This window comes from Thalassophryne amazonica, chromosome 7 (assembly GCF_902500255.1).
Source record: "Thalassophryne amazonica chromosome 7, fThaAma1.1, whole genome shotgun sequence".
Classification (NCBI taxonomy): domain Eukaryota; kingdom Metazoa; phylum Chordata; class Actinopteri; order Batrachoidiformes; family Batrachoididae; genus Thalassophryne; species Thalassophryne amazonica.
In genome coordinates this window covers 88,962,874-88,974,599 of record NC_047109.1, presented here as the reverse complement: position 1 = coordinate 88,974,599, position 11,726 = coordinate 88,962,874, and the positions used below count along the sequence as shown (strand labels likewise).

General features: G+C 40.5%; 1 protein-coding gene across 1 annotated transcript in view; it reads right to left on the bottom strand.

Annotated features, from left to right (window-relative positions):
- Window positions 1-6,974: 6,974 nt before the first annotated feature.
- pde11al (phosphodiesterase 11a, like) overlaps window positions 6,975-11,726 on the bottom strand; it is a 44,248-nt gene continuing 39,496 nt past the window's right edge. Inside the window, exons 18-20 of the mRNA XM_034174994.1 lie at window positions 7,793-7,867; window positions 7,599-7,682; window positions 6,975-7,486 (exon numbers count right to left, since the gene is read on the bottom strand). Of these exons, the coding sequence (XP_034030885.1) occupies window positions 7,199-7,486; window positions 7,599-7,682; window positions 7,793-7,867 (447 nt within the window). The 3' untranslated portion in view covers window positions 6,975-7,198. The remainder of the gene's footprint in view (window positions 7,487-7,598; window positions 7,683-7,792; window positions 7,868-11,726) is intronic.

The window sequence follows — 11,726 nt, the reverse complement described above, 5'->3', positions numbered from 1 at the left end:
AGTCCTACATATTTGTTTAATATGCGCTTTGAATGACATATCCTGATCAAAAATGACTCCAAGATTTCTCACAGTATTACTAGAGGTCAGGGTAATGCCATCCAGAGTAAGGATCTGGTTAGACACCATGTTTCTAAGGTTTGTGGGGCCAAGTACAATAACTTCAGTTTTATCTGAGTTTAAAAGCAGGAAATTAGAGGTCATCCATGTCTTTATGTCTGTAAGACAATCCTGCAGTTTAGCTAATTGGTGTGTGTCCTCTGGCTTCATGGATAGATAAAGCTGGGTATCATCTGCGTAACAATGAAAATTTAAGCAATACCGTCTAATAATACTGCCTAAGGGAAGCATGTATAAAGTGAATAAAATTGGTCCTAGCACAGAACCTTGTGGAACTCCATAATTAACTTTAGTCTGTGAAGAAGAATCCCCATTTACATGAACAAATTGTAATCTATTAGACAAATATGATTCAAACCACCGCAGCGCAGTGCCTTTAATACCTATGGCATGCTCTAATCTCTGTAATAAAATTTTATGGTCAACAGTATCAAAAGCAGCACTGAGGTCTAACAGAACAAGCACAGAGATGAGTCCACTGTCCGAGGCCATAAGAAGATCATTTGTAACCTTCACTAATGCTGTTTCTGTACTATGATGAATTCTAAAACCTGACTGAAACTCTTCAAATAGACCATTCCTCTGCAGATGATCAGTTAGCTGTTTTACAACTACCCTTTCAAGATTTTTTGAGAGAAAAGGAAGGTTGGAGATTGGCCTATAATTAGCTAAGATAGCTGGGTCAAGTGATGGCTTTTTAAGTAACAAAGATAGATTGATCATATTTAAGATCGAAGCATTAAATAATGGTATGGCTTCCTTGAGCAGCCTGGTAGGAATGGGGTCTAATAAACATGTTGATGGTTTGGATGAAGTAACTAATGAAAATAACTCAGAACAATCGGAGAGAAAGAGTCTAACCAAATACCGGCATCACTGAAAGCAGCCAAAGATAACGATACGTCTTTGGGATGGTTATGAGTAATTTTTTCTCTAATAGTTAAAATTTTGTTAGCAAAGAAAGTCATGAAGTCATTACTAGTTAAAGTTAATGGAATACTCAGCTCAATAGAGCTCTGACTGATGAGAGTAAAATTGTCCTTTTTGGGTCCAAGGGCCGCAGACAGTTTGTGAGACGACCCCCAAACTCTGAATTCAAGCCACAGTTCACAGTGAAGACAGTGAAGCATGGTGGTACAAGCATCATGATATGGGCATGTTTCTCCTACTATGGTGTTGGGCCTATATATCGCATACCAGGTATCATGGATCAGTCTGGATATGTCAAAATACTTGAAGAGGTCATGTTGCCTTATGCTGAAGAGGACATGCTCTTGAAATGGGTGTTTCAACAAGACAGTGACCCCAAGCACACTAGTAAACGAGCAAAATCTTGATTCCAAACCAACAAAATTAATGCCTCGCAGATGTGAAGAAATCATGAAAAACTGTGGTTATACAACTAGTTTAGTGATTCACAGGATTGCTAAAAAAAAAAAAAGCAGTTTGAACATAACAGATTTGACTTTATAGCATCAACAGCAGATGCTACTATTATTGTGAACACCCCCTTTTCTACTTTTTTTTGCTAATAGCCCAATTTCATAGCCTTAAGAGTGTGCATAGCATGAATGCTTGGTCGTGTTGGATTTGTGAGAATCTACTGAATCTACTGGTACCTTGTTTCCCATGTAACAATAAGAAATATATTCAAAACCTGGATTAATCTTTTTAGTCACATAGCACTACTATTATTCTGAACACTACTGTATATCACGCCATTGTATGATGGCATCACGAAAAGTAAATTAATCTTTTAGTTCGTGGTCCCGTCACACAAATTCCAAAGTCATTTTGTGACTGGAGCACGAAATGTGCGGGGGGTATGTTTAGAAATAGTGGAATAAACACTATCATGTCATGAAAATGTGGCTTATTTCATGAGGTGAGCATGAAATTTATTTTTTAGAAAGCCACAATCTCATGTTGTTTTTCGTGCCCCATTTTCATGACACGTTTTTTTTTTTTTTTGCTATTTATAACCCTACCCTTCTAAGTCTAACCACAACTATAATGTAAGTGTCTCCCCTCCTCTAAGCCTAATCATAAGCCCCCCCATACCCCCATCACCCCATTTTGTGCTGCCCCCCCCCCCCCCCCCCCCCCCCCCCATGTACCAATAGATTAAAGTACTTTACGTAATGCCATCACGAAGAACAGCCGTTAGACTGGGTTGTATGAAACTGATCCATCTGGGTGGGCTATTCATTGTAGATCACTGCAAACACTGAAGAGGCATAAGAGAGGGGATCTGATGCAAGATATATATATACACACAGACACACACACGTATGTGTGTGTGTTTATTTTGTTTTATCCTCAGAGATTTCCAACTTTTTCAGCAGTTTTTCATTGTGAAGTGTTGAGAATGTGATTATTAAGGCTGTTACACTGCTGTATGCCAATGTTCTCTTGATACAACACATAACAGGTATCTAACGTTTTAGTATAACCATATAATAAGTAGTGACGACCAAAGATATTCTTGGCACGTTGGCACTAGGAGAATATATGATTATTCACAATTATGGCACTTGCATTGCTTTGCATGATATCATCTTCTAAATATGGATAAAGGACATTTCCTCCATAATCGCAAAGCAGGAGTGAGTTGTGTTTTGGTTGCTGTGATTACATTCACACACATTATTCATTGCCTGCAGTGTTGCTCATCCTCAGAGTGTGTGAGGTTACGGGGTATCTGAACTTCTTAGAAATGATTAATCCTCTCGAAAGTGTTGTTCTTGCATACTGATTGATTGCAGATATGTATAATTCACAACGTCAGGCTGGATAGGAGTGAGAAGGATCCAGTTCAAAGTTCAGCTGTGTATTGGAAATGAAGATGGAAGGTTCTGGCTTCCTCTGACTATCCACGTCTCATCTGGTCACCAACCCTGAGGACAATCAACTCAACCTGTGTTAAATTGTACATTATGGCCCAGTGTTGACTGTGGTCCGGTGGCTGACTGTGTCCCAAACACTGCCGCCGCCTTGTCTCTCTGGATTATTAAAATCAACATCAAACACTGATAAATAAGTTTTCACAAGCCACTTTATGAACAAGAAAGCTTCTCGCTGAATTCTGCTCTCTGAGGTAATGATTTATTATTGGCCACCATTAAAGCCACATTACACATTTTTAATGGACACGTTATAATTTGAAAGTTAAGATGAGTTTTGTTCTCATATAGAAGAAAAAAAAATACATTTTTAATATTGTATATTAAAAAAATAAAAGCAAAAAAATCATTTTTATTCAGCATTATGAAAGTCAGTAAAACACATCAAATGGCCAGTAATCATGTAGCACGTTAACTTCTGATGCGACATCTGGCGGTCTGTGACTCACGCAGGAGGTCGGTTTCAGCAGAGATCCGGTGTCAGAAGCTCAGCCCTCGCAGTGTAAACACATCTCATGAAGTATGGACAATAACACAACAGCAGAATTCTATCACAGGTGCTACACCTCCTCTAGATAACCCTCTCAACTTGGGAGAGCGTATAATCATCATAATCTCCCGTGAACTTGCAAAATTAATGCCATCCACATCCTCGCTTTGCCATTGTTTACATGCGCTGTGAGACAGTGGAACTCTGCTGGCACCGCGGTGAATTCTGGGAAGCGCAGGCAGCTGCCAGGGGCATTATGGGAAACGCTGAATAGGCCATGGTATGCTGAGGCTGGATTATAAGTGTTGTTTGGACACCTTAAGCGGTACCACCAACCTGTTTAGCCCATGACTAATGCAGGTTCGGTGAACAGATGACACAAAATTGACTATAGGTGTGAGTGAGAGTGTCAATGTGTTTCTCTGTCTATATGCGATAGACTGGTGGCCTGTCCGGGGTGTACCCTGCCTCTCGCCCAAAGACCACTTGAATTGGCTCTAGCTAGCCCCCTGGGCCCTAAACTGGAAGATGCCTATTACTGAATTTCAATGATTATTGCTGTGATTATGCAGTCTGCCATCCCTACAGGACCTGTACACCTCCAGGGCCCTGAGACAAGCAAGGGAGGCTGAGGTCCATCAAGACCAAAATCTTAAGACACAAAAACAGCTTCTTTTCATCTGCAGTTAAACCCACAAACAACAACAGAGACCCCCACTTACCCTGCCCCCCCCCCCCCCCCCCCCCCCCCCCCGCCACCACCACCACCACCACCACCATAGAGTACAGACTGGTCATCCCTGCACTGAAAGGTACTGTACATCTATACTTCAATCACCTGTTTTTGCACAGTCCCATTCCATTAAGTTAAATTTATTTAACAATGAATATAGTTTTGCCTATTTGACTCTTTTACTTCTTACAGAAGTGTTTTTTTCTTTTCTTTGGGTTATCCACCAATAACACCAGATCAAATTCCTTGTATGTGCAAACTTACTTGCCAATAAATTTGATGATTATTTTTGAAGGCAGAGTTCATATTTCAAACTCTGCTTAGCTTTCTGAGAAACAGTGGTCACAATAAAATCACAGCAACATGATTATTACGTAAACTACAAAACACACACACAATTAGTTTTTATGTCACAGCGTTTTATTAAACCGTAGATTGTCTGTCTCTCTTTTTTTGTGAAATGTAACAATTTGCGATCTTCAATATATTTATTTTTACTTTGTGAACAATGTATAAATCTCAGAATAGAGGAAAAGCCAATTTTATATGTTCCATAAATATAGAGCGCGTAAATAAATATGTATTGATTTTGGTATAATCTGTGATTGAAAATACAGATCTTTGTATGTTCTTAGAAATAGCACAGTGCAGCAGCATCCCTTTTTCTGTCTTAGCTTCATGCAAAGCAAATCTCATTGGGCAATCAAAGGCATCCGGTTAATATTCAGTGTCGACATCAGAATGGTCCATACACTTTTGTCACAAAAGGCATGCTGTCCTGTCTGGATTACATGACCCAGAGATGATAAATCCCAAAGCAAATGTTCACGTATGCGTATTTCCATCACATTCTGTAAAAAGGATTGTTTTTTAGCAGCCAGCAATGCTTTGTTTATGAACACATCAAAGCAAAACAATGTGATGGAGATAAAGCTAGAATTTGGGAGGCTGCTTAGTGAAGAACGACCATGATGGTGTTTTCTATAAAGAATTTCAATCACGTTAATGCATTGTTAGAAACTACTATTTCTGCCACACTAGTATGCAAAAAGGAATAGAATTATTCATGTGCTATATGGTAATCTTAACCCTTTAAAAGTGAATCCGAATATAAATTGTAGGAGTTTGGCTCAGTCTCTTATTGTAAAGAACTGCAAAAGCAATGAAACGGTTGTAAATAAACATTTTCAAAATCATTTGTATTCCTTTCCAATATTTTACCCAAAAATTTAAACAAACTCTCAAATAATCAGACAAAAGAATACATGCATGTCACAGAACAAGTTAATAAACTTTTCAACAAAGATTGAAGATAATGCCATGCAGCCAAAGATGGGCAATGAGGTAACTCAGTCATTACATTCTTGAATAACCATGCAGTACTCTACACTCAACAAAAATCACAGTGACTTTATGTTCGATAACAGGCTTTAAGTTCGGAATAGGCTCATATTCACATTTTTGGGCAGCTTCCATTAGAAAGCAATATTTGGCTCGCTTTGGTTTGAACAATCAAGGTTTCTATGATAGGAAGTTAGATCTGTGCTGCTAGTTAGTTCTAAATATCTCTAGCTATACAGGCTATGATCTCTAGTTAGTAAACTCTAGCTGTAGTTCTACATAGCACAGACTGGCTGTTGATAGCTCTATCTATTGTAGCTGCTCTGCCAGATCAGCCAAGATGAATTCCTACTAGCCAAGCTAACATTCCAGTAACCTCGGAGGTCAGGACTTACCATTTCCACACAACACTGCAAGTCAGGAAATGACTGCCTCTGAGATTTTGGAGTATGGGGTGTTACAAAAATATACAGTACACCAAAGAGACCAAAAAGAGGACAGATTGTCCATTAGTTACATTCATGTATTAATTTACTGCTTGGTTTGTAGCATGGTGTAGTCAGTCGTTGTGAGCAACATGTACAGGGTTAGCATTAGCAGCACCAGCTGATAAACAACACATTATGCTGTATTTCACACACAAAGCATGTGTTCACAGGCAGCAGAAGGACAGTAGTGTCTATACAATGTATTAAATTGGACACAAAAATGAGAGACATTCTTTAAAAATCAAAGTAGCTACAGCTTTCACTGCTATTGATGCTCAGAGTCCCCAACTTGCATTGTAAATTCTGGATGGTATTTGAACAACTCTGACTTCAGGGAGCATTCCTGCACAGGTATAATTGAGAAATTATGACTTCTGAGTACAACTGGAACGCACCACTACTTCAATATGGATTTCACCTTGCTACACTAGCATCAGCCAAATAGCTCTAGATAACTTTAGCTAGCTCTAGATATCACTATTATGCAGCACTAGATAGTTCTAGGTAGATACCTCTACAATACTCTCCAGGAGTGGGCAATCATGTGCCATAAAGGGCCGAGACACTGCAGGTTTTCCGTGCAACCAGTCACCTCAGCAGGTGATTTCATTAATGATCAGGTGTCTCAGCAGCTGATTTCATTGACAACCAGGTGTTTATGTTCAGAGGAGAAGCTCATCAGCAACCCACCTGCTGAGGTGAATGGTTGCATGGAAAACCTGCAGTGTCTCGGCCCTCGATGCCCACCCCTGCGAGCCAGTACTAGAAAGGTATCTCTAGCTACTTCTAACTAGGTCTAAAAAGATAACTCCTGTTAGCAAGCTTTAAATAGATCATTTTTCCTTGTTAGCTTTGGTTAACTCTAGAGAAATGATTCTAGACAGCTGTAGCTAGCTCTAGACAGTTTTAGCTATCACTTCTGATGATTGATAGATAGATAATTGATTGAACAGTAGGAATGAATCTCACTCCTTTAGTTTACCACAGTGACACTTAGATAAAGGACCATGCTCAGCATGACAAAAATGCAATTCATGTACCCAGATTTAGGTTTTCAAGAATAACAGCATATAGTAGAAGTTTGTGCAACTCATTAAATTCATGTTTAGCTGTAATTCTTGCTTTAATCTTCTGCTCCAGATGTCATGTTGCACCCCAGATCATGAATAAACAAAGACTTTAGCCCAAGCTTGGCGTTTTCACCAGACTTCACCGTCTCTGTGGATTGCAGGTGTAGATTGGTTTCTGCATCCTCATGGGCTTGAAGATTTTCATTTGAGGCATCACTCAGAGTGGACGTAGAGGTTCTGCGTGATTGCGGATAAGATGAACAAATCTCCTCCCATTTCTTCCGATTGGCATCGATTTCATCGATCATCGGCTGTAACTTTCTGTTTAGCTTCAGCAGTGCCTGGAAGTGACACGAGAGATCAAAAAGTCTAGCAGCTCCACAATAATCATTAGTATTTTGAAAATTGCACAAACAAGAATTAGGTTTTGACATGATCAGGTGAGTGCAGTACCTGATAGAGAGGCTTACAGATACCATCAATCCACTCCAGTTGTAAGACAGGTAACTCGCCTTTACGATTGCGGTCAAATATGGCCTGTGGAGCGGTGAAAAACTTTGGCTTTTATAATCATTATTATAAATATTAATCATGATCCACTGACAGTAAGATTTGTTGACCATTGGCACTAAAATCGTAGTGCTTACTGCTGGTGTCAGCTTGAGTTCAGATCTCTCCCTGTCGCCTTGTTCAAAAAACTCACTTGTCACCAGCTCTGCAACCTTAGGACACAATGGAACTCAATGTTATTTCAACGGAAACATTTATTTACTTGCTTATTTTTATGCAGAAACAACTAGTTCAGCACAACACCTCATTCAGCAGCATAAATGGAATGGACTGCATTTCTATACTGCTTTTCCATCTGAAGCAGACACACAAACTGTTTTACAATAACTCCTCACTTTCACCCATTCATACCCACACTCTCACACCAATTGTCAACATGCTCGCATGCAAGGTGCTCATCTGCACACCAAAAGAAATTTGGGGATTAAGGACCTTGCCCAAGGGCCCGTAGTGATTTTCCGGTCTCACAGGGATTTGAACCGAGGATCCTCTGGTCTCAAGACCACCATTTGAAATACACAGCATGAAATAATAAAGCTTCAGCAGATCCTCTTAGTGTCAGTAGAGACACAGTGAAGATCTAGTTCCACACTAGTGAAAAAAGTTCATGACAACAGGGAAGGACTTGCACACGGAGAACAAAAAAGTCAGACTGGACTCCTGATTTTATTGTTGCTGTTAACAGCTTTGTGGTCATGTCTTAGTAGTGACATGCCTACACAGTGGAGGATATTTTCCATGCCAAATAGTCCAAGACTTCAATGGCAGTTCGGCTTATATATTACACATCTTAACAACTTTGATTCCGAATGAGTTAACAGAAATCTACAATCAGCCATCACGACACACTTTGCACATGGCAATCATTCAGGTTTGGATGTGGCATCCTGTGGCACTGATTTGATTACTTCCTTCCAGTTATCAAGTTTCACCATGACATGCTACACTCTAGTGGCTTAAATGAAGAATTACATATGCACTGTTTTTTGAGGACAGGAACAACCTGACCCAAGAGGCTTTGAATTGAACTAAAGTGACACCCAGGTAAGGCTCTCAGCTTCTCCTTTTCAGTGACATGGTTCAGAATATGATGAACACACGTATGGCAATTTTGTTTATTGGATTCATTTGGAAAAGGTGACGGTTTAGGATGCCATTTGTTTTCGAACATTCATAAATTTTCATTTCTGCTTATGAAAGAATTCTGTTTACCCACATTAGCAAACACCAAGAGTTCTGACAAGGTGTCACTAGAGGGGGTTAGGGAGCATGCTCAACCAATTTACATGTTTTGTGGACTTGTAAAAGTCATATAATGGGATTCCCCAAGGTGTCCTATGAGAGGTGCTGCAGTGTAGTACACTGGAGTACAGTGTACACGGTCCATTGCAACACACAATCCAATACCTAAATGACCTGAGTAGGAGCTGTGTCCACATTCTCAGCATGGCAATAGACCTGATTCCAGTGGGTGTTGGACTCTGCCAGGCCTGCCATCTTATTGCCAGTCCTGTTCGTGATTTCCATGGACAGGATTTCAAGGAGCAATCGGGGATCGGAGGGCATCCAGTTCTGTGATTTGCATCTCTGCTATTTACAGATGATGGGATTCTGTTGGTTTCTCTGATGTGCACTGGGCAGGATTGATGCAGAGTGTGTAGCAAACAGGATGAAGATCAGTGCCTCCAAATCTGAGACCATGGTCCTCTGTTGGAAAAGGGTGACTTATCCCCCCTGGGTTGGGGGAGAGTTAATGCCCTAAGTGGATCAATACAAGGGTGATTCTTAGACTACGGGCACTTATGTCCTTTGATCATATTGTATGAAAAACAGAAAAAAGGGGAAATTTCACACTTTTATAATTATCTTTACAATGAAAGTGTGTTAAGAAATTTGTTCTAGTAGTCTATGATGACTTTTTCACCTTTTTTCAGCATCATTATATGCAAATATTGCCGTTTTGTGCTTCTCCCTCACCCAGACTTTTGATCTTCAATGATAAAAATGAATGGTAAAGAAACGTTTTTTCTAATGTTTTAAAATCAATCAATCAATCAATCAATTTTTTTATATAGCGCCAAATCACAACAAACAGTTGCCCCAAGGCGCTTTATATTGTAAGGCAAGGCCATACAATAATTATGTAAAACCCCAACGGTCAAAACGACCCCCTGTGAGCAAGCACTTGGCTACAGTGGGAAGGAAAAACTCCCTTTTAACAGGAAGAAACCTCCAGCAGAACCAGGCTCAGGGAGGGGCAGTCTTCTGCTGGAGCTGGTTGGGGCTGAGGGAGAGAACCAGGAAAAAGACATGCTGTGGAGGGGAGCAGAGACCGATCACTGATGATTAAATGCAGAGTGGTGCATACAGAGCAAAAAGAGAAAGAAACAGTGCATCATGGGAACCCCCCAGCAGTCTACGTCTATAGCAGCATAACTAAGGGATGGTTCAGGGTCACCTGATCCAGCCCTAACTATAAGCTTTAGCAAAAAGGAAAGTAAAATAATCAAAACATAACTGGGGTATTCAATGTCATACAACTGTTGTGATTTTTTTTAAACAAAATGAAGTTGTCCCACACTATTGCCGTAATTTCCACCACAACACTGTAATGTCCCTAAACAGTTTGTATGAAAGATTGTTTGGGTAGTTTCTATGGAGATAAACAGTGACATCAGAGCACATGTATATAGTGCCAAATCACAACAAACAGTTGCCCCAAGGCGCTTTATATTGTAAGGCAATGGTGTGGTGGAAATTACATTTACTAAGGCCAATAGTGCCCGTAGTTAAAGAATCACCCACAAGTATCTTGAGGTCTTCTTCATGAATCGGGGTAAGATGGAGCATGAGATCAACAAACAGACTGAGGTTCTGCGGACCCTGTACTGGACTGTCATGGTGAAGAAAGAGCTGAGGGAGGAGGCGAGGCTCTCGATTTACCATTCAGGTTACGCTGCCACCCTCACCTATGGTCAGGAGCTTTGGGTAATGACTGAAAGAACAATTTTGCTGATGCACCTGCTGGAAATGATGTTCCTCAGTAGGGTATCTGGGCTGACACTTGGAGACAGGGTGAGAAGTGTGAATATCCTGAGGGGTGGTGGACTCCTTCACATTGAAAGAAGCCAACTGAGGCGGTTTGGGCATTGGGGCATCTGACCTCGATGCCTACAGGTCTTTCAGGCATGTTCAACTTGGAGAAGACCCCAGGGAAGACTCAGGACATGCTGGAGGGATTACATCACCCAGATGATTTAGGAACCTCTCAGGATCCTCCAGATAGAGGCCACAGATAGGGAAATGTGGGGTGCATTGCTTTAGTCTGCTGCCACTGTGACCCAGACCCAAATAAATGGCAGAAAATGAATGAATGAATTAATGGTCTCTTTTCAATGTAACATTAAAGATCCAATACCAACAAATGTGAGTTCTCATGTGAATGGTGCTTGCATCTCCACAAATATAATGTCCACTGTATTTCCCACAATGCACTGTGTAAAAGTAGCAGAGGTGGTGGCCAAGTGGTTAATGCACTTGGTTTCAGTGTGGAAGGTTCCCGGTTCAAGCCCCACCTCTGCCACATTTCTCCATGTAATGTGGAGTTGTGTCAGGAAGAGCATCCGACACAAAACCTGTGCCAATTCAACATACAGATCCAGCTTGGATTTTCTGTGGCAACCCCGAGTGCAAACACGGGAGCAGCCAAAGGGACTTACTTACACTGCGTTAAAAAAAGAAAAGAAAAAACAAGAAGCCCTGTTGTCAAGAACAACATGCAAACCTCTGGAAGGTGTTTGAATTACTGTATCCACGGGTCAGAACTCCCCAAACACCAACATAAATTAAATGATTTTTTTGTTAAAGCCGATTAAATGCCTACCCTAAATTTAATGAGTTTTCACATAGTTTTTCTCATCACTTCCACATTTGGCCAAAGTTCCATAAATGTACCTGGTGACCCACAATAACTTTTGTTTTGCATGGGGAATTTTTTTTTATTATTACGTC